Raw genomic sequence first — 24,344 nt, 5'->3', positions numbered from 1 at the left:
ACATTAACTTGGGTGTAGCTTCTACATTTGGAGGATTTGCTTATTTTTTTGTCATAAGTGAAAGTGAACTGAATATCAATATCTACCTATGCCTAAAAGCCGGTATACAAAGAGTGTTTAATAATAATTCTGTCATGTCTATATGACATATTTGGCAATAAAACTATTGCAATTCCAATTTTTTTTCCACGAATAAAGAATTACAAATCGCAGTCTGGAGGAATGATTGCAATTTTATAGCTCATTTCAATAGAACTGTATTATTATTGAGATAGTTTGCACCTGAATTAATTTTAAAAAGTAACAGTTTGAATTACATATAAATGAAGCATCCTGGCCTCTATTTGGTTTTGGTTTTATTCATCTTTCAGTGTTTTATTCCCACCTTACCTGTGGTGCCTTGTGTGGATCGCAAACTTGGCCTTATAAAGTTATAACCGAACCTCGTAGAGGCAACACAGGCCAAGTCCTCTGCTGGTGGTAAATTACAGCAGCTGCATTTCAAATTGTGTTTACAGGAAGCTTTTGTGCCGCGCTGTTCCACCTACAGCCAACAGCTTCTCGCAAGAGATCAAGACTGTCTGAGTGTTTTGTTAATTCCAGTATCTCATTAGTTCGGGAGGAGGGGGGTGAGGATCAGAACACTGTGTCTTCTCCAAGGACAGTCTGTGTTTGTGTGTGTGTGTGTGTGTGTGTGTGTGTGTGTGTGTGTGTGTGTGTGTGTGTGAGAGAGAGTGAGTGTGAATGTGGGGGGGCTGATTTGGGTAACTCTGAACTCACTACCCTCTCCGTACACAGACACACACAGGACATGGTGAAGCAAGCCAGACGTACAGTCAGAGCGAGCCAGGAGCGAAGGAGGAGGTGGATAGAGGGAGGAGGTGGATAGAGGGAGGAAGAGGAGGGAACACCACTACACGGAGAAAAGAGAGGAGAGAGGGGGAATGTTCGAGAGGATGGACAGAGTAGAGGAGTCAACAGGAGGGACACTGGCCCTCTGCTTCACCTCTCAGTGACAAGTAGCCTTGAGATGGAAATTCCTCTGGAGCAGCAACAAGTCCTCTCTCTAACACTAACCATACGCACAAACATGTCTTGCCGACAATGTCCATAGTCCACGTCGAATGATCGATGTGTGTGTATGTCTCACGACTGTCCCGCTGCTACCTCGGCCCTCTCCGTCCACTGTTGCTGCAGCTTTCTGCCTGCAAGGCATCACCTGACAGCAGTGTTTAAACGTCGCTGCCAGAGGAGCCTGTGTGTGTGTGTGTGTGTGTGTGTGTGTGTGTGTGTGTGTGTGTGTGTGTGTGTGTGTGTGTGTGTTTGAGTGTGGATACCTTCGCGAGCATGATCCTGGTCTTCGCCACGTCCAGAGGAGTGGTAACAAATGCAGCCACCGCACCTACGAAAGACACACATTTAGCAAAGTGCAAACATAAAAGGACCTCCTCTGCTCCCAGGAGAATCTTTAAATATTAAAAATAAACCCATTAAAAAAGTCGAATTACTTAACCACAGATACAGTAACGTATTAATTCAGCAATAAACAGTGGAACTCTTGGCCCTCCGCTCCATTAAGTTCATAAAAAAGATAATATTCCCCATCCGAGACCTTCTCCGTTATTAGACCACAAAAACCAGACACACACACACACTCTGTTTCCACCACCCAGCCTCCTACTTACTGCCTCATCCAACCCACACCCTCCACTGAGCTACACACACACTCAACAGACACACACATAATAAAAAACAACACACATTTGGATTTATTCAGACGTGCAAAAGCCAACCACCCACACACACAGACACACACACACAGTTTTGCTATCCTTGTGACTTTACGTTGACTTCAGTTCATTTGTACAGCCTAAAGCCTGCCAGCCTTACCCTACGCCTAACCTTAACTTGACCTCAATCCGTGCCTTACCCCTAAACCTAACCAGGATCGCAGAAATCATGTTTTACTGCATTAGGGCTGGTCTCCATGATGACTCTTGGTCCTGACATGGTTTATGCCTGAAACAGTCCCCATTACGTAACAAAAACGAGTATATATATATATATATATATATATATATATATACACATACACATATAAACACACACACACACACACACACACACACACACACACACTTTTATAGAGCACTTTTATTATATACACCCCAACTTCCCTCCACCCGCCAAAGTTGGAAGCTGGATGGGCGCTGCGTTCCAGAGGTGTCCCCACTGAGCCGCAGTGTGTGTGTGTGTGTGTGTGCGTGTGCGTGTCACTCGGTCACTGCTCTCGCTAAACATATCCACATGGGCCACCGAGGAGCAAAGTGACTGTGAGTGAGCTGAGGATCCAGAAAAACATTAGGATCAGTCTGGTGTAACACACTGTTAGATTTTACTAGTTAATCCTGGCTTGTTATATGAGTGGTTTTAAATGATTTTTTCCCCCCTTTAGTTGGGTGGAGAAAACTTCAGCAAGGATAAAAAGATACATTACTGTTGCCTGACTTGTAATATTCTTGGACAGCAATAAAAGGCAGCATTATCCAAATAAATCTTACACATGGAGCACTGATTTGGTGGATCTAAATTTGGCTGGAGGAACCATGTGATGTGACGTGATGAAGGTTAGACCCAAATCAGACGGTGATGTAATCTCGTCTCGGCTGGGCAAGGATTTTTTCTTTATAGGCAGTTCAAACCGGGTCAAGTCCATCGTAAGTCAACGCGGGGTATGGCTGGAGATATTTGGGATGATTAAACGCGGCTGTGTGAGCATTTCCAGTGTCAAACAGATTATGTATGAGTGAAGGAGAGAGTGTGAAGAGCGATGTAAGGGGAAGTGACTGAAACTTGAGGATCCCTCTTGGACAGCAGCTCTGTCGCAGAGGGATGTGAACTTGATTCCTACCCTGGACCTACGCCCCTCCCGCCCCCCGATACTCTCAACCCACCCCCTCACTACTCCCTTAACAATATCTCCCACCTTTTAGCTCAGATAACCCTTTATTCTCACAATTTCATATGTTCAATCCTTTTCCTACACATACCAAATAAAAAATATGCCTATACAAACATCCAGCTGTCTGATTACTTCAAGCTGAATACTCTTCTGCCTCGTTTCAACACAGCTTAACCTTTTTTTTTGGTCACTCCCCAATAATTTTACAGGCTGGTGCCAGTTAAATAATTGGGGAGTGACCACCTTTGTCAATCTTGGTTTCTGGACTAAAGCAACCATACCAGATTCAGTCAATTTAAAAAAGGTTTTTTTTTGTCATGCAAACACAGTTTATACATATGGTACGAGGTGGTCCTGCCAGGTTTTGTTGCAGTTTTGTGAATTTGAAGTTATGAAACACCAATGTTATGAAAAAAGTGTTTTAATCACATACATATAACACATGTCCTTAACCATAACGTATCACTCCCCAATAGTCGTTCAGGCTTATGCTAGTTAAATGATTGGAGAGTGACCACCACTGTCAACCTATGTTATTTATCAGACTGAGGCAACCATACCAGATTCAGTAAAGGAAATGTTTTACTTTTCCTCACAAATAAGTGAGGAAGTTGGCTGCGAGTGAGCTGCGGCAGCTTGGTAATGCATGCAGTACACAGGCCTCCAGTGTAGCCAGCCTGTAAGGCAACCATACCAGATTCAGTAAATTTACAGTTTCAGTGTCTTGCAAAAATACTGGTGACAAGTAAGTGAACATGGTGGCCTGCCAGGTTTGTTGCCATTTGTAATGTAACGCTGGTCGAGTTATATACCAGAAGTAATATTATGTAAAAAAAAATGTTTTTTTTTTTTTGGGGGGGGGGGGGGGGTATCACACATAAATAACAGATGTCCTCAACCTCAACTTTTCACCCCCCAATAACTTTGCAGACTGATGCCAGGAAAAGTATTGGGGAGTGACCACCGTTGTTAACCTATTTCTGTTTATACACATATCATGTAATCTACATTTTCTTCTTCGCTAGCTTTAAAAAAAAAAAAGGTTCAAACAATGGAACAGAAGAAGAAATACCCTTTGCCTAACAACTAAAACTTTTGGTCAAGATTTCTCAAGCCGCTCTGCTCCTTATCTCATAAGTACTTTTTGTCTTTTTTTATCCTCTGCATGTCTCAGTCTGTCTCATCCACAGCTCCTGTCTCCTCTCTCTCATATTCTATTCTCATTTATTCACTCTACCTCCTCTTCTTCCCAGCGTGGACTGAGTCCAGGTGGGGTGGCTCAGGGCCACGTCTCAGCTCCTTGGGGTGCCGTTTCGTCATCCCCTCTTCTCTCCTTCACCTCCATCTCCATCTCCATTTCTCCATGACTCCTTGAGCAGCTAACCTCAATCTTCCTGTCCTGTCTGGCGCAGCATAGCATTGCAAGAGTTATGGACTGAAAGCTATAACTGTCCAACGCGGGCCGGTCGGCGGAACTGTTCTTCTGAAATGTGTATTTTGGTTGTGGTTCTGCTTTTTCAACACGGAGGAGATGAGGACTGAGTGGAAAGATAGATGGTGTGACCATTTTTTTTAACTCAGAGCTACAATATTGGAGGCACGTGCAATGTTGTTACACGCCTCTAGATTTATTTTACTTGAATGTGTGTTTCCGCTGCTGATGTTTTTCTTCAAACTTTATGCAAGACACTGAACAAGACCACAAAGTTCAAGCAACAGCATACATATATACGGTAGTTCAACACTAACTCAGGTATACAGGTTGAAACATATTTAACTTAACCTCCACGTGGATACACGTGTGCATCCTCACCCAAAGCGCCTCCAAGGGCCTTTCAACTACAGCTGGTAAAAAATCGAGTTAGGACTACTGTGTTTTATTTTTTATGCATCTAAAGACAGAACACATTTAGATGTTTTACCTAGAAACTCCCTGGGGGATCAGGGACATTTTTTTTGTCACATATACCTGATAGTCTGGAGCCTTAACTTGTCACTCCCCAATAATCCTATCGATGCCAGGAAAATTACTGGGGAGTGACGTGTCAACCTAATTTGTTTATCAGACTATTGCAACCATACCGAATTCAGTTTTTTTATTCAGTTTTGTCTTGCAATTAGGTCTTCAGAGAGAATGATAGTGCTCATGGATTATGATTTGTGATAATAAAACAATGTCCTTATTTTTGATAAGGGTTACATTGGGCTGAGACCTTTGTCTTGGTTTCTGAGACCTTTATCTTGAGATGGAGCCCTTTACATTTAAATTCAGATTAATCAAACACACAACTGTGCTCAAGGTCAACATTTGAAACGAAGGCAATTGTCACTAAATAAAACTTCTAGCATCTATCTCTACTTATCTCTCATGTTTTACAGCTTGATTTATTTCTCTCTAGCTGCTCTCCTTTCCCCTATTTGTATTGTTTTTAGGCCACTCCTCCTCCTCGTTACCTCTCCTTTCCTGTGCCTCTTTCTCTCCCTCTCTTTTAAGTAACTTCAGGCCCCAGCACTCAGGAGGTCGCACAGCTGCAGGGGCCCAAACCCAGGAACTGGCCCCCTCTTATCTCTCCCTTCGCCTCCTTTGGTTGTCTGTATCTCCCCTGATACTCGTCAAGGCTCAGACAGAACCACAAAAATCTGCCATGGTATGATTTTTATTGGATGAGGGGATGGAGAGGTCTGATAACGAGATCTTTATGGGAAAACAATGCAGATTCACTGTACTGAGGATTGCTAATTTAAAGCTGTAAGAGAGCTAGGTTTAAGAATAATGTTGGTTCCTATTTCCCTCCATCCACTCGTCTCTCTCCTCTGGTCTGCTGTCCAGGTGAGGATCAGATCTGCCAGCTGAGCTCACCTTTGTGGAATCTTACAGGAATGAGGAATGTGGCTTTGGGTAAACTCGTCCTGCCCTCCAGGCCATCTACTCACCCATCCATCCATCCATCCATCCATCCATCCACCCACCCACCCACCCATCCATCCATCCATCCATCCATTGTAGCCATCCATCCCTCCCTTCATCCACCACCCCGCCCCTCCCCCCCTCCCCTCCCTTCCTCTCCGCTGCTCTCCAAAAGCAGCAAATAATCCCCTGCACCTGCAAAGGCTCCGCACACTGCAGCCTGCCAAGAGTAGAGCGTGTGACCTTGCCTCCACGACCACAGAGTCTGGGAGAAAGAGAGAGAAATGTCGAGAGAGAAGGAGAGGGTTGTCGGTAGAGGGGGATGATGAAAGAGCAAGAAGAAGGGAGGAAGAGGAAGGGAGATGGAGAGAGAGAGAGAAGACTGTAGTTAGTGGACATATCAGACACATTGAAAACACATTGTGAACCTTGGTCCGGTCTGGGGTGCAGGCCCGCGGCTGGGAACCAGGCTGTCCGGCTATTTTTGTGTTGCCTGTTCTCCCCAGTGATGTCATGCTACTTGTTTCCCAAGAACTGGGACGGGCCTAGAGGGAGGCAAGAGGATACGCTGCAGCGCTCCCACTCTGTCACACTTTTTTTTTTTTTTTTTTACACTTTTTGTCTAGATGCAATCATGTGGACATACAATATGTCAGCACATAATCACATATCAACACTTTGTTTTTACTGGTCGACATTTATGTGTTGAAGCACTAAAATATCACATAAGTCACATACATACATGATACACACCAGGGGTCTCTGACTCAAATTACATTGGATTCACTTGAACACCCCCCCAAAACATTTATATAACACACTGTTTTGCACATTCAGTAGTGTAATACTTTCTGGGGAGCTGTGGCTTTCATTGCATTAAATGATGCATTTCAGTGTCAGGTGTGCTATTAAAAATCATTGTGTTGCTGGTAAATGTCTTTATGCTGACCAATTGAGTAGTTAGATATAGCTTGCTAGTTGCCTAATGTTTGATAAAAAGCCAGTTTTATGCACCAGTTTTTAACCCTGGCTTAAAAAAAGGTAGTGATCCCAATGAAATGTAAGATTACCATTATGGCTTTTACAATGATCAGGCACAGCAATCTAATGCACAAGAATTACATTTACATTTAGCAGATGCTTTTAGCATACACTGATGGCGGTGGTTGCCATGCAAGGTGCCGACCAGCACATCAGGAGCAGTTTGGGGTTCAGTTTCTTGCCCAAGGACACTTTGGCATGCAGATCAGGGGAATCAAACCAGCAACCTTCAGATAACAAGATGCTGGCTCTACCCCTGATCCAAAGCTGCCCCAACGATCAAACTATTTTTGAATTTCTCTCAAATTACTGATCTATCTTATAGTGACAGCAGAGGGTTGAAAGGCATTACATTTTCACAAGAATCCCACCTCGCCACAGTGAAACAAACAAATACACAACACAATAAAATAAGCCCTTTAGCACTAGGAAATAAATCAATGTTATATGGTAATCATGATGTGAGACTATATATAATCTTAGAGTTTGGATAGAGCACAACTGGTATTTCATTTGAACAATATGATCAACTGATGCTGGCCTTTCACAGATAAATAAGTGTGGCCGTATATGTTGCCTAAGATATGTTTTGCCATGATTTTTCTTTTACAGTGGGTGTAATGCAGAATATGAAGCATCAAGCACATTTGTAAGAGTAAATACGCGACAGTTTATAGTTTAAGTGCACAGTCCAGTTCTACCTCTTTGTCACATGTATTTAATAACCATGTTTAAAGGATCAGTGCAAAATATCTTTTTTGTGGGTATATTGTGGGTTTAGAGTCTGGGCCAATATACAAGTATTGGAATTTATTATCTCTCTAACATTGGTATTGCTATTGGCCCCAAACATCCAAGATTGGTCGGGCCCTAATTTGGATATTGTTACACCGTGACATGGCGTGTTGACTTTTCCTGGTTGGAGAGCTGCATTACAGTGAATAGTGAAGATATTTTCTGAACTTACCAGACTGTTCTACTTGTTTTATTACTTTCCTCTATCCACTTTAGTCATTACATCCACATAACTGATGGTTATTGATTATAAATCTCATCATGTTAACATTTTGTGCAAGAACCAATAGTGATTTCTATAACATAGAGTATAATATATGGATACCAAGGTATTTGGTCAAAAAATTGTGCAGTTTGACTTTGTCACCCAGCCCTAACATTTCTGAAGTGTTTATAGTGTATATATATTGCCAATTAAATACGTTTAAAGCTGGACAATCCCAGCTTTAAACGTATTTAATTGGCAATATAGTATATAAAACAAAAAAAATCTGATGGTGCATTTACTGCAGGCAATGCATCTTGCCATTATTTTTGACATACATATATAATAATATTCTGCAATAAAGCCTAAAGCCAACCTCCCCCCACATCACATCATGTTGCTTTAATAAGTATTTACTTAACTCTAAAGAATTTCTTAACAATTATAATTTGGAAAATTAACTAAGTGATTATACAGCACCACAGGTTCTACACATCAAGGGATTTATTTGAGGCCAAAGCTAGTTGCACAGCATTTCATCAGTAGAGTCTGCAACCAGTGAATATCTAAAATTGAACTGAAATCAGGAGAATTTTACAAAAACTCTCTGTTTCAAAAAAACCCTTCAAATCACAAGACAGCTTGCCCAGATGCAACTGGCTACTGAGTGAAACCACCTGATGTTCTTGTCTTGAGAATGAACTCTTCGTCTCTTCTTCGCCCAGACTCGTTTCAATGAAGGGACTGTCCATGCAATGTGTCTTTGTATGAAATGCATGTGGACAGCTGGCCTGCCTCGGGCGCTGTAAGGTATGATTACTTCTCAGGGAGAGCAATTGAGCAACAGCATGGAGCGATTACTAATATTTTCTTTGTCCACCCCCCCTGCAAGTTTAATCGGTTGCATGTTATCTCATTCTCCTCCTATCTTGCACACGTGTGGAACATCACGAAAACCATGTGTGTGCGCAACACACGCAGAGACAAACAAGTAAACACAAAGACAAAAAGAGAGATAGAGGCATGGCTGTGTACAAGCTCAGGATGCGTCATGTGTATTTCATTAGAGGGCAGATTAAAACGAAGATTTTGTTTTCCACATCAAAGGCCTCTCGCTGGGGGATTACTCTCCATCTCTTTCTCTCTCTCCATCCCTTCCTCTTTGTTTCATGAATAAATAATAAGGGGTGAACCTGGGAAAACAAACTTTTTGACCTTTGAACCCCCATGTCAGGGTCAGAGTTTGCACCTGGAAGACTTCCCACAGGAAAGAGGTGGTAGGTCCCTCTTATGTATTTGTTGCATACGGAGGCAGCATCTGTAAGCGGGTCCTACTGGATAAATACGAGTTCCCATCATGCCTTTTGACGCGCAAATTCCTTGAATTTTTTGTGGCTCTTTCTTGGTGTTCAGTCATAACCTAAAAAGTGCAACACCCTCCTGGTTGGCTAATTATGTTTTTTGAGGTCAGCACAGATGGGGTAAACTGTGAGCCTTATTCTACAGCTGCTGTTGGGAAAACAACTGAGTGAAAACCGCAATATTGTGAAATTAATGTGTGAAAGAACAGTGAGAATTACTCACATGGTTATTGAAGTCTGGTGTGAAAAAACACTTCAGAGATGTCTGTGCAGTGTCCAATGTGCGACTTGTCTGATGAATGTAGATCATTCTCTGACTTTTCCTGCCAGGAATATACATCTTTGTGATATCCCAGAAATTGAAGGACTCTGTGAAAGGATTTGTCTGCTTACTCCCTCTTCCAGCAGGCCTACAGCCGTCAGTTGGTTCATTTTCTCCCTTTCCATCTCTCTGAGTCTCTTACTGACAGCTGTGCTGGCTCTGAGTGTGAAGCAAAAAAGAAAAAGGGCCACATCGCAGCACATTACCATCCCACAAAGCAGATGGGAGATCATGCCACACACAAGCAGTCTCTCAGATTCCTTCGCTCTGGTATTTTTCAAACTAAGTCACGTTACTCTTGTGTATGAAAGCCTCAGAACATCTTGGTGGTCACTCTAAAGGAATGGCAGTAAAAACCTGTTGCAAGCTTTTTTCCTTCTTCTTCCATGACTAGTCAGCTTGTCTCCGCCATTGTAGCCAAGAAACGCCTCATTAGCTATTCGGAGCACCATGTTAACACAGAGGGTACATCTGGGAGGACTGCGAGCAGGGAGCCAATGGATGGAGGAGAGGATAAAGAGAAAGAGGAGAGGAGAGGTCCAGATTCCAGCCGCTCAGCTCTCCGCCAACGGACGTGTCCAGATGGCCTGGAGAGAGGGGGCCTTTGACTCAGGGACAAAGAGACACTTGTGGACGACAAAATCTAACTCTCGCAAATGCACAGACACACATAAGTACACACACATACACACAGCTGTGCGGCGTATTGTTCGTCGTAGCCGCGGCCGTTAGCTCCCGAACATTGATGGAATGTTTGACTGTCCGCCTCTCGCGCCCTTGAGACATGATGTCACTTCAACGAAATGCCGTCTTTTCAAAGAGAGGCAGCTTTTTATGTGTTTGGGGGGGCCACACAATGAAAGGAGACGGAAGGGCAGGAGTGAACGAAAAAAGATATTAAGAAAAATATTACAAGGAGACAGATGTGCTTGTGATAAAATGAAGGCTGGTTTGATGGTAGTCGTGACAAGCCATTAAACTGGGGAGCAAAGTCCCATTTTTCGCCTGCCACAATGATACAGGGGAATGCAGAGTGTGACCCCGCTGTAAATGTGTCAGAGCGTGAGCACACTACCATAACTTCACCTCGGATTTATCACTGAACACAATTACTGCAAATAATAGTGCTTAGGAATGGTGGAGAGTGGAGGGATGAAGGGGGATACAACAGATGGAGGATAAAGACAGAGAGGGAATTAAAGTCAGAAAGGCAAACATTTATGGAAAGATCTGATACGTACCTTTAAATATTCCCAGAGTGGAAACTGCACAAGCGAGAACGGGATCTGCAAAAAAAAAAAAAAAAAAGAAGAAGAAGAAGAGGACAGTTTTAATCATCAGGATCATCTCACTGTTAGTTTTATTTTTTTTCCTGGAGGTTCAAGTTTCATCTTTAACCTCCAATCTCCTCCACTTGTCATCCCTGCCACCTTTCTCAGTTTCCTCTCTCTCGTCTGACTGCTCCCTTGTTCCTCCTCACAGCTGATGATTAATGAATGAGACAAGCCGTGGACGGATGGACAGACGGATAGACCGACGGATGGATGGACGGACGGAAAGAGGAATAGAGGGATGGAGGGAGGGCTCTCAAGTGATGTTTGGAGAGTGAGTGTTGCCGCTGGAAACACTAAATCGGCTCGGGCAGGAAGCTACAGCGGGAGGAAATCAATGGCACTGCCAAGGCAAAGGTGGCAAATGACACACCGTCGGACCACACACAGGCAAGCACACACCGACTCACACAGCACCGTGCAGACACGTGCACAGGGATTGGCATGCCTTACATAAACAGACACATACAGAAAACTAAACAAAAACACTAATTCACACGGACAAATGTTCACTTTTTCACTTTGAGACACACATTGCAGACACACACATGTATCCTGTCATCTCGCGCTGCAGGAGCGGCAGATCAGGTCAGGACAGGAAGGAAGAGAGGGAACAAAAACAAAACCAAAGAGAGAAATAAATAAAGTGACACTGGGTCATGTCATCGGTCTTTGATCGCGGAAACAAGACGATCATTCATCCATCCATCTGCACCGCCTCCTCCAGCATGTTCCATCAGACCACGTTAGGATGTCAGTAAAAGCTGAGCCCGTCCAACTCTGAGTCAGCCCGAGCACAAAGACGATACACCAGCGGTGTTTATGTCACTTAATGAGCTTACTAAGCACTTACTCCCAACGAGCTGACCTCATATAAACACTCAGTCTGAAGAAGATTAGCTTAAAGGGTATCTGATGCATCTGCTTTCTGTGAGCCGGCTATAAAACTTTAATAAAACTCCAGGTCATTAAGAGGATCTTATAAAGGCCATTTAAAAAAAACAAAAGTATCAACAGAAAGCTGTCAAAACAAGTGTGAATCACACCGAGCGCAGCAAATCACCACCCTGAAATGAACGGACAAGAGACCTGATAAACAGTTGTATTAAAAGTGAGGCGTATTATGACAAGTAATAAACATGTTGTGATACCACTAAACCTGATGTACAGTAAGACACGCGTCATATTCTTTGGTAACTCTTAAAATGCTCCGACATGTTTTTGTTTTTTTTAAAGGTTTAGGACTGTTCATCCTTAAACCATATACTTACATACTTATAATTGTGTAGTTAGAGCTGTAGTTAGCTCATTTAATGAATTTTACTGATTTTTTTCCCCCTTTTCTTTTTTTTTCTAAGGTTCATCCCAGTTGAACATTTGACAGTTGCTTGATTAAGCGGGCCTGGTACATGGAGCTAACAAAACTCTTGTCCGGGCAGAACTCTATTTGATGTAGGTCTGGTCTCCAGACCCCTGAGAGCGGAGTGATTATACAATGACAGGAGAGCACACCTCTGTTTTCTAACTGTGGAGAGATGAGAGAGCTTTCAAAAGGAATAAAAGTGCACGTGTCTTTTTTTATCACCAGCATCATGAGCTCTGCTTTTTCCTCCAGGCCCGGGGAGAGACAGGGAATGTAAGGAGGGTGTCGCGGTGATAGCCTCTACTGCTAAATGTAAGCGGAACACAATGTACTGCTATATGTGATAGTATATCAGAAGGGAAAGTGAGTAAACCTGTTCTGACTCATTACATACTTTAGGACTTTTCTGCAAACTTGCTCACACCATTTTTAATATTGCATACTACTGTATGTAATTTAATCTCAAACACAGTACAGATTTTGATTTTTGTTAAATCTAAAGTGTAGATGTTTTGGCTGAAAAACCGAAAAGCGCAGGCTGACTCTTTGTATTGCAGTTGCGTAGTTTTTAATCCGAAGTGCTGGGTAATGTTCTCTTTTATCTCCAAGTAATGTTTCACAATATTAATCAATGTTTTATTATTCTAAATCAGCTGACAGAGTAGCTTAAAAAAAAATAAAAAAAAAAAAGTACAGAGTGAGAGCGATAGGAGACCAGATGAGTTCTGCAGAGGATCTGGAAAGACTGATCCGCCGATGATTTATGACTTAGTTTGACACGCCTGGCACACTGTGCTAGTGCTGTGTGTGTATGTGTGTATGTGTTGCCTGGCAGAGATGGAACGTCTGAAAACCACATGCGGTCTGATTAAAATTGATAAGTCATTTATAGTTAAGGGAAGGCTGGCGAGCGCACACACACGCAGGCACACGCTGGAAACATGTACGAACCTGAGTGAATGTGAAGAATCCGACATGAGTGTTTGTTTATTATAGTTATACAATCAAGCACACAGGGTGGGAGGAGATGTAAGTTAATCACTGTAGTGTCATGAAATGATTTGTCTTCTCATCTCAAATCAACCGTCTCGAGCCGACCGAAGCGATACTTCAACCCGACGCTGGCGTGGTGATGGGGGGAGACGACAGACGTGATAAATCTCTCAACTGAATGAGAGACGACAACAGGTAGAGACAGCAGGAGAAGTGGTGAAGAAAAAGGGATTGGACAAGTAATCCGTCTCCTCATCTTCTCCGCTGCATCATCACACCGTGAACATCGCAATCAAAAAGTTACCTGATGTCTTTTTCATTTTCTTTTGAGCGTCTGAGCGGTGCACGCAATGTGTTACCCCGCTGTGGAATGATTGTTCACCGCAACTGCAATCCTTGCGTCGCTGCTCTGACTTGCACTAAAAACACGAAACAGGATTCCTCAAAAATAGCCCAGGGGAGCGGGTTGTATTTGCTTTTGCTATTGCTTTAGAGGTGGGGTAACCTTGGAGATAAACTTATGCATCGCAATCCGTACCTGAGAGACAGAGGGTTGCTTGTGCACTTCCTGTCCATGAGGGTTCGTGAGAAGAAGGATAAATTGAACCAGAGATGATTCCAGTCAAGGTTCCTCTATTTACGTCCTAAAAAAAGGGCAGCGCTGCTTTTATTTTGAAATTCTATCTACCAGTCATGCAGAGGAAAGAGATAAACACGCTCTTAACGTACCATGATATAAGCAACCATACCACTGTAATTATCTAATGCACAGACACAGGGTTACACACCATGGGAATGAAATTGTTGAATTTGTGTGTGACTCCTCAGGCCAAACAGTTAATCTTACACCATATCAGATATCAAAGATAACAGAGTGCAGCTCTTAAGAGTTAATTGCTTATAGTAACTACTAAACAGCCTAAGCCAGACTAAACCCCCAGCCTGGTCTGTGCTGCTGAGAAACTGTGTTTTAAAACAGAATGTCCTGCTCAACCAACAAGGCAGATTAAAAAATCAACATATCTTATAATGGCAATCAAAAGAAACAAAGGCTATCCGTCTCGCTCAAGTCGACCACCCCCACATATTCAAACTTCTTTTGCCGCTTATTTTGATTTGCTCCAATATTTTCTAATTCAGTTGTTCCTGATCTTGAGATATGTTGCTTATTATACATGATTTGGTTTTTAATCATTTTTCAAATAGCCTCAGGTGTTTGTGGTTTGTTCAGCTGTTGCAACCTGCAGCTCAATTAGAAACTAGAAAGATGTTGTTTCATATTTGCATTTTCACCAAAAGCACACAGGAATTCAACACGTTCTTTTGAAATGATTCCAGTTTTCTATGCTTCTGTCTAATATGTCTCATTTAACAGCTGTGGCATTAGACACTTCATTAACATTTTAAATGTACAGGATCTTCAGGATTACAAAACATCAAAAAATTGAATGGATCTTTAGAAAACTTGAATGGAGGATGTGTCTCGGCCCAGAACAGACCCCATACAGACCCTATTAACGTTTGGAGGGTTTTCTCACTTGTTTTTTGACATTTTCGTTAATTTCTCAGCGAACAATGGTGAGAAAAAATCAGGCATATTTAAGTGGCTGATTTCCATTTGATTTGGATCCTCGATCTGTTGATTAGATTACGGCTGGTTTAAATTTTAGAGTGAAACAGGAGTTTTGAGTTCCATATTGGATTAGGCCAAGTACAATTCTAAAACTTGGGACAGTATGAAAAGTGTGTAAGGTGTTAGTACAGCATTGAATCTCTACATTTTAGGATTAACTACAGTATCAAGACTAGAATGGTACTCAGTGATGTGAAGACTTCAGCCAAGGCCCAACAGTCCCCTTTAACTCAATCAAGTCTTTTCCAGTATCATATAAAACATATTTAAATCTACATCAAATTGTACTCACTTGTAGATAACAGACACAAAGATATGCCAAATAAAATAAAGAACATATACATATCAAGATCCATCTATTATTCCCTGAGAAAATAATCAAAATGTATATAAAGACCTTATCTCACAATGTTAAAGAAAATTAGGGGGAAAAAAAAACCTGAATCTGTCGCTTTATTCAGATCCACACCAAAAGATGATCTATTCTGGGCTGAGACCCATCCCCCATTGTTTCCAGTCATTTTTGTGTAATCCTGCTGACAAACCAACCAACAAACCAGACCGTTTTTCTAAAAATATCATACATAGTGAAATATGAGCTGTGGAAATGTTTCCAATTAAATCAGAATGAGAGTGAATAAACAGAGTGTCAACCCTCACTAAACGTTTATTTTCTTTTAAATAACCTGCATCATGCCGTTACGCTGTTAACATGTGCCGCTTGTGACTTAGCAACTTAGAGGCTCAGCATTTAGCTTGAGGACACCGTGAGCGACCACCTGGCTGTAACTGGTTGCAGGTGCTGAACTTAAAAGTCAAAAGGGGACATTTACTCCATCCAGTTAGCCACCGGGCGCACTGCGTGGTTTTGATATTCCAGAGTTACAAAGAGGTCTGCCAGGGTCTAAGACACATTTCAACCTGAACTATGTCATGGTAGACTAACACACAGACATGCAGACAACCAGGGCTGTGCTACGCTGTGCTAGCATGAGGGCAGCCAGGCAGCATAAAATCCACACTGCTCAATGGTGCTAACTGCTGACTCTGTCTCATCCCCCTGCCTTGTATAACGCCTCAGCTACCACGGCATATTCAGCGCCATGAAGGCAGGCCAAAGTTTCTGTGTGTGTGTGTGTGTGTGTGTGTGCGTGTGTGCGTGATGGCCACTCAATCCAGGGTCGTTATGTCGACTCTAAAAAACAGACGGGACTCCATAAACTCCAGCACAAACGATGGAAAAGAAATGTCTGTCAGCGTCATCAGGACATAAACAATCAGGATCCTACAATCATATCATCAAACTCGCAGGACTAATGAAAGAGATCTGCTTTTTATCTTGTTACAGCGTGCCATTTCACACAGTCTAAATGTGTAGCTGTAATTTAAATGATCAGTTAGCAGGAGAAAGAACCCTACCCCGAAGGCAGAGCGGCACTCGTGTTTATGTCCATTGAAAACGACTGAGGTTTTCCTCCGCCTGCCAAAACTTTACTAGCTCACTCAACTCCAGCTTGAGCCGATCAGTGCGCTCACACGGGCCGCGCGAGCAGCGACCGAATCATAACGATAACCAGGGAGACAAACACGGCCAGTGCATTGTAACACGTTGTTGAGGTCTGTGAACGTGACCTGTCACTTGACACGACAAGTCTTGAGGCAAAACACACACATGCACACACGCTCAAATAAAAGTGGCAAAAGTAATAATTCAGAGCTATGGTATGGGGAGGTTTACATTTGTTTAAATGTAAACATATTGGATTTGTTCAGGCATGCCATCAGTGTAGCTCCAGCAAGGTTAAGGTCAGGTGATCCAGTCTTGTACAAACCTTCATGGTCCTGAGAGGATGAATCTTTCTGATTTTTATGATCCCCTGACTTTTCCTCAACCAGCAGCACCGGGAGGCTGACATTCTTGAGTGAAAGGTCTTGTCCGATGGATTATCAACTGAAGTAATTTTTCACCGGAAACACTCTCTGGATCAATTTACTAAATTGTTAAGATTTTCTGCTTTTTGGTTTGTGCATTTTTTCTTCTTATGTGATCATAAAGTACAATTCTTTAGATTCTGGATTTTTGGGCGGTACAAAATAAGCAATTTAATTCAGTCAGTTGGGCTCGGCTCTGGGACACTGTGGTGAGCATTTATCACTTTTTTTTGTATTGTCTGTCAAATCAGGCCAGGCCCTGCACTCATATATTTGACCTTCTTTTCAATCTGTTTCACTCTGGACTAAAGCTTTGCTGAAAGGATTCAGCATGCCTTGGATAAATCTTCTGTTCAAACAGTCACCTGGGCCTCTGCTCTAAGTGTTTTCCCCTTGCACGATCTCATATTGCTGTGTTGTTGTTGTTCCTGGACCATCACATAATATGATGCTTTCACTGAAACCGACCAATATGCAATATGCAAGTTATCCATACAAGTCAGTGTTCAACAATATCAAATGGTCTATTTGAACCCAAAGATTTCCAAACCAAGTATTTTAGTTCCCTAAATCTCACCAAAAAACACAAAAAAGCTGGAAGGAAATGGGGAAGATATTCTAAGTGAACTTAGTGTAAAATTAAGAAGTAATCAGTACAACAACATATGTCAAATTGATTATGAACAGTGGTTTCCTGAGTGGGAGTTACATTTAAATCACTCAGAGACAACAGCTTTCTCCAGATGCAGTTGCAGTTTCATTGAAATCGATGTTCCTGGAACAACATCAAAACAGAGACATGTCCGTCTACCCTGTCTACATCAAACTTCTATCAAATGATCTCCACTCTGTCAACCAGTGTACCCTCTCCACCCACCTGACCATTAACCTCTGCTGATCATTTCGCTGCATTCCAAAGTAAATAGTAACGATCAAAACTGAATCACCTCTGAGATTAGAGATGTATTCATCATTGTATACCCTTTTTTCGAAAAACAAAACAAAAACAAATCATGCCAAAAATCTGTCTCTGCAGCTTGGACACAAAGTGAAGCCTGTGCTCCAGGAGCTCAGCAGCATCTGCTCCCAAAGCCCACAAACATCTGTGTCATCCAGCTGGCCTCCAGGGACAGGATTCCACTGCTGGGAAACACATGACCGGCTCTCACACGGACCTGCTATCCTGCATGTGTGTGCCTGGTGTTTTTGTGCATGAATATGTCTGCGTGCTAATCGTATTTCTGCTAATGTGTGTGTGTGTGTGTGTGTGTGTGTGTGTGTGTGTGTGTGTGTGTGTGTGTGTCTAACAAGCAGCATTTTATGTTTGCCGGTTGACACATTTTGTCAGTGATCAAAGGTGACAGTGCCACTTGCTGTGACTGTCAGGTACTATATTACAGTAATATGGAGATTGTATCTGCTGTGTCACTCTGCTGACAGTGCTCCAGTGTGTGTGTGTGTGGGTGTGTGTGTATGTGTGTATGTGTGTATGTGTGTGTGCGTCCTTGCCAACTGTATTAGCACTAACTTTATTAGTATTCAGAGAGGCTTTGGGCTGTCACAGGTCCTTAAGCACTCAGCAGAGGGCAGGAAAAACACATGTCAAAATATATTCACATTGAGCCTGATTGCAGGCAAGCCAGTTGGCTGCAATTTGACAAATGACTTTTAATCGGTCATACTCCAGCCTCTGCATGCTGATGAGTATTTAGGAGGAGAGAGAAGGACTAAGGGAGACAGATATTAAGATGGAGAGACAAGCAGACAAATGTATAGATGGCCAAACCAACAGAGGAGACATTATTCATCTTTTCCAGCAGACTTTAAAAAAAAAAAAAAAAAAATCTCATCCCTTAATGTTTGCAGCTTCCCTCCATTCAAAACATCTATCTGCTGCTACTATGGAGCGGCTCTCCAAAACCAACCTCACTGGGAACTAGAACTCAGATGCTTTCCAACAAAATGTAACAATTTATCTCAGTCTGACATTTAGCATAATGTAGTATCATTGAGATGATATAAAGTTACAGTAGTTTGTACAGTCCATTTAACATTAACGGCACACTGGAGACTTTTACACGACAGGCATACCGATACCGATACAAGAATACCGATTGGCCGGTTGGTTGGTTAAAAATCAACAACAACAATTCACGACAATTCAAACAAACCCCTGGGCAATCCTTCAACCACTGCTGTAAAACTCTAAATCAACAGGATTTCCACTTCACATTACGTTACCAGAAATCTCTCACTAATAACACGCACCAAGCTATGAGTTAAACTGACAACAAACGAAGAGGATTTAGACCGAAAACAGCCCTGTGTAAAACGACACAGGCGTCTGCTTTGGCATGCTGCTAAAAGTTCCCATGAAGTCAAAATCCATCACATATGTCTCGCACTATAACTCATATGGAAGACAGTATCATACCCAACGATCGCAGAGAGCTCATTTTGTTGGTATTCTGAAGGGTATTTTAGAGTAAAAATATGTAATGACTCATCCTGCACTCAGGGACTTGTGCTAATTTTGCATCCAATATGCTCTCTCAGTTTTATGAGGCTGTGGTGGATGTATGAAAACGAGGACCGTTTCTGAGCTCCGGCCTCACGGATTAATGTATAAAAGCACAACTTTTTTACTTTATTCACTAATTTGGATGAATCCCATTATGTTTTGGGAAAAAAAATATTTCTGAGTTTACTCACTGATGCTGCTCTGTCTCAACTCTGGACTGATTGCTTTACTTGTTTCTCAAGTCACCGCTAACTACTGCTAACCACAAGCAGCCTCCCAATAACCACAACCAAGAACAACACAGTTACAGTGATCTTTTAAGTTTCCTTTGGGACAAATATGGGTACCTCTGTTGCTAAAGTAGCTGCTAACTGCTGCTAAATGTAAGGTTTTTTTAAACACAGCCTACCTTTAACATGGGTAAGTTCATTTAAATATAAATATATATATATATATATATAAATATATGTTAACAAAAACAACGGGTAAGTTGTTTCTATGGTTTGATTCAGTTCTTTTGTAATAACTTATGTGATACTAAAAAGCATGTCATCTTTCAACAACAGTTTATAAGCAATCTAATTGTTCACATTGCAAACATGCTGATAATTCTTATCATTGTTGAGATGGAAGTCTTGTGGAAACCAGATCGCCAGTTTGGTTTCATCTAGATTTCCATCCACGCGGTGACAGCCACCCTGCTGACAACACTTAGCGTCAAAGCCCTCAGTATATGATCCACAAAGCCGGTATATGCTTAATGACATTGTTTACTGTCACTACGATGACAATAAGGACGCCCTCCCAGATGTTACTGCCATATTATGAAATCCCAGACACAAATAACAGTATTCAGAAAACCACTTTTCACGCTTTAACTCAGTCAAGACACTGTGGTGCAATCGTGAACCCAACAACTTGCGCACTTGCAACTCATTCTGCTCTGTTCTTGCCACCAGATGTGGAGCAAATGAGCAAAAGGGCGAATGATTCATGAGCCAGAGAAGTGTGCTGGATCCTCTGTTAGTATTTGATACTGAGTGACCATTCCAAATCCATTTGGCAAAACCTCATAAAGTTGAGGATTTGGAATTTACCAAATGTACCATTTCAAATGAGACCATATGTGCTCTCGCAAATTCAATTTATATGCAAAATAAAATTAACAATGCCGGCTTTTACATGTTAAGGTCATCATGTTAAAAAATGGTGAGTCACTAATGAGTTCAGTCTCAGCATTTCCCCTGAACACTGATACTCTCTGAACTTTGTGTGTTCAATACCGATTCACACAGATTTTATTTTTATTTTCTTATGGGGGAGAGAGGGTAAGGTGGAAGAGCGGGGAGAAAAGAGGGGAGGGGAGAGCATTTAAGAGAAAGCAGATGGGAGTCAGATGTCGAAACGATCAACAGCAGCCTTATTCATAGTGAGGAATCACTATGAAGACACACACACACACACACACACACACAAATATAAAAAAAATCATACACACTGGCCAGGCGAAGCAAAGCCCCAAGTCTAAGTCCACATTTATTACCTGCTAATGCAACAGGGCTGCAAGCTGAATTCACTTGCCAGAGTCATACAAGCACACGCACAAACATTCAGACGCACCCACATTCCATCTGCTGCGTGTCACAAAAGTATGATGAGGAACTGACTGTGGTGACATGCTGATAACAAACAGACAGAGATCAGATTTTAATATGTTGAGAGTTGATAAAGTCATAACTCATGGCGGAGCGGTAGGTGGTGTTTGACACCTCGCCGCGTTACTGTGCCAAGTGTTCAGCGTCAGTCACTGAGCAGAAGAAGCCAGACCTGTTTGTCTGCAGTAGCAAACACAAAAATACAAAAACAATCAGTTCAAACAGCACAGCTGTCAGAGAAGCGCACACAAATACACACTGGTTAGTGATACTGTAACGAAGTATGACAGATAACAGATAAGGACACATGTTGCAATAGCCGGAGCTCTTAGCAGAAACCCTAAAATAACTCCAACGGGACTGCTTTTGAATACCAGCTCAGGACAGATACATTTTTAACAATCTTTTTTATATTAATGTACATAAGGATATGTATGATATGGCAAATCACAATTTAAAGGTACAATAAATGTAAGAATGAGCCACTTGTTGAATTCAATACAAACCGCTATCTGCTGCAATTTGTAGCTTTCCTTAGCTGGTTAGCTCAGTTAGCCGTGCAGCTAGCAGTCCGGCAGGGAGCCTGGAGCACAAGGGAGGACACACTTTGCTGATGTTGATACCAGTTGTACTTTTTGTAAAAATTAACCAGAATCACACACCAATGTCTTTTAAAATTGTAATCACAGAAATCTTTTGCAATTTTTTAACATTTTTTGAGAATTTATTTTGATCATGCAACATAAAAGGTGCAAAAAGTAAGAACTGCCTCAGCGAAACAAAAGACAGATGTCTTTGACATAAAGTCACAACTCTTATTTCTTGACATTCTGTTGATAATTCAGTTAATATTTAAATCAGCTAAATTCTTATGTACTGCAACTTTAAGTTGTTATTTATAACTTTAACTATAACCACTGCACTGGCCTATCCACCTTTAACATCAATCCTGTTTTAACCACACATGGTGCGTTAGACATTTTCCCTATTATGGGCAGCTCTATGTTATGTTTCTAAACACTGGACACAAGCCGTGCGTCCACATATGAGCTAATGTCACACCTAGTTACTGCAGAGACTACACGTTCCGCCCGGCAGTGATGCTGCAACAACCCCTGGCCAAACACAGGAGCACAGGAGGAATTTGTACAAGCACGGTCCAGTCAGAGAGACAGAGTGTGTGTGTGTGTGTGTGTGTGTGTGTGTGTGTGTGTGTGTGTGTGTGTGTGTGTGTGTGTGTGTGCGCGCGCGCATGCATATGTGTGGCACATAAGTACCCCTCAGGGACAGAGGGGTTCAGGGCCTTTTAAATAAATAAACAAACACATAAATAAAGTCAATCGATAGAAGGAGCCTGATCCGGCACTCCGGGCCTGTGTTTGGCCTCTCACTTCATAAGAGAGGCCTGAGGGGAGAGACAGAGGGAGAATGGAGGGGAGAGAGGGGGGAAAACTCAGAGTGCCAGAGAGAGGGAGAGAGAGAGAGAGAGAGAGAGAGACACAGAGAGAGAGAGAGACAGTGAGACAGAGAGAGAGGGAGAGAGAGAGAAGGTTGGATTACTTCTCTCTTGGTGGTTGTATAGTGTCGGTTTGTGGAAGCCAAGGTCTGCTCTCCCCATAACAGAAAACAGACTCACATATGCTGTCTCAGTCAAACACACACACACACACACACACACACACACACACACACACACACACACACACACACCTGTCTTTAAACTCCCCTGAGGCACACTTCACACAAATCATATGCCTATCCAAACCTAAACCGATAACACATAGAAAGCACAACTCCCCCCCCCGTGCTCAGTGCAGTTCCTCAAAAACTTGAATTTGTCACAGATTAGGGAGTGTTGGAGGCTGTGCAGCATGAGCTTGTGTCCCTTTAAGGCCTATACTGTGTAACTATGAGGAGTGTTCTGCCTTGAGCGACTAGCAATCACTCATCCCAACCTTTCCAGCTCCCCGGCGCTGTAAAAACTAGAACGAGAGTCAGTGCACTTGCCGAAGAATTCCATCTGACAGTTTTGAATGCCAAGGGCAGAGTGTGTGTGTGTGTGTGTGTGTGTGTGTGTGTGTGTGTGTGTCCGCGCGTCTGTGTTTAAACAAGCCAAACTAGGGAGAGGTTTGAGCACCGGCACATCTCATCCGTGAGCAAATCAAATCGCAGCTGGCCTACGGTTTCCATGAGCCAACGCAGCTCCGGCGGACGGCGGCGCAGGGCGGTATTATTCCCGACAAATTAAGACTTGTTCTGAGGTGGAGGGAGAGAGGGAGTGAGCCGAGGGAAAGAGGGAGGAGAGGTGGTGGGAGAGGGAAACAGTGTGCTGGCATAGATTCAAGGGAGCAATTCCATCGACATGAGAGAAATGCTTCCCAGAAACTCTGAATAATATTTATGTTGTGCTTGTGATTTTTTTTCTTTCTTCCTCCCACCTGTGTGCAGCTTGTTGCTTCAAAATGGACACCTGATACAGAAGAGCAGGCAAAGGCACGGAGGGAAGAACACAAGCCTCCTTATAGACACACCTGAGGCTTTCTCTTTTCTCCACAGCTTTTAATGAAGGGGATGACAAGAGTAGCCTGCTGCCGCTAATACAACGAATTAACATGAGATGTAAATTGGAGCTAAACACTCTCACAGTTAGTACAGGGAAGTTTAGTTTAGGGAAAAACAATCAGTGTTTAATACATAATTTACTGGATACATATATCAACCTAATGAAAAACACTTCATCTTTCGTTGGGTTAAAAACATGACGCTGGTTCTGTCACAGCTACTGACAGATGACATCCACGGCATAGTGCGCATTAGCCAATGAATGGTGGTGTGGTGTGACACAGGATGTCCTGAGGGCCAACCAATTAGCTGCTGACAGGAAGAGAGATGTATGGCTGCCTGAGGATCTGGCTCAGGGAAGGAGTAAGACATGGGAGAGTGGACTGAGAGAAAATGTGACAGTGGGAAAGGTTGGTGGAGCAGCGTTAGCCTAGTTTCTTAGTTTCTCACTAGCAAATGATTCCTACATTGACAGGAATGTTTGGAATCTAGAGCTTAAAGGGTAACATGCTTCCCAACACGATCTCTACTTCGTACTCAAGGTGGGAGAACTATGGTTGGTGTGTGGTTCTCTGAAATGAACATTTTGGGGAATAGTAAGTCAATTTAAAATAAAAAAGAAGCTTCAGCTGTCTGTGTTTTAGCTGCTACCCACAGTGGGTGCGGTACTGTCTTGTCCAATTGTGCTGACAAATAACTCAATTTAGGATGATTTCAGAGAAACCATTCAACCAACCGGTGCCAAAGAGGCTAACCAACT

The 24,344-nt window shown here is 42.5% G+C and overlaps 1 protein-coding gene across 1 annotated transcript in view; it reads right to left on the bottom strand.

Moving 5' to 3' along the window:
* Positions 1 to 24,344, bottom strand: part of slc25a26 (solute carrier family 25 member 26) — a 60,460-nt gene that overhangs the window by 9,823 nt on the left and 26,293 nt on the right. Inside the window, exons 6-8 of the mRNA XM_030421476.1 lie at positions 10,836 to 10,880; positions 6,066 to 6,135; positions 1,338 to 1,402 (exon numbers count right to left, since the gene is read on the bottom strand). Of these exons, the coding sequence (XP_030277336.1) occupies positions 1,338 to 1,402; positions 6,066 to 6,135; positions 10,836 to 10,880 (180 nt within the window). The remainder of the gene's footprint in view (positions 1 to 1,337; positions 1,403 to 6,065; positions 6,136 to 10,835; positions 10,881 to 24,344) is intronic.

This window comes from Sparus aurata, chromosome 6, assembly GCF_900880675.1.
Source record: "Sparus aurata chromosome 6, fSpaAur1.1, whole genome shotgun sequence".
NCBI classification, from domain to species: Eukaryota; Metazoa; Chordata; class Actinopteri; order Spariformes; family Sparidae; genus Sparus; species Sparus aurata.
This window is presented reverse-complemented; position numbering and strand designations above follow the sequence as displayed.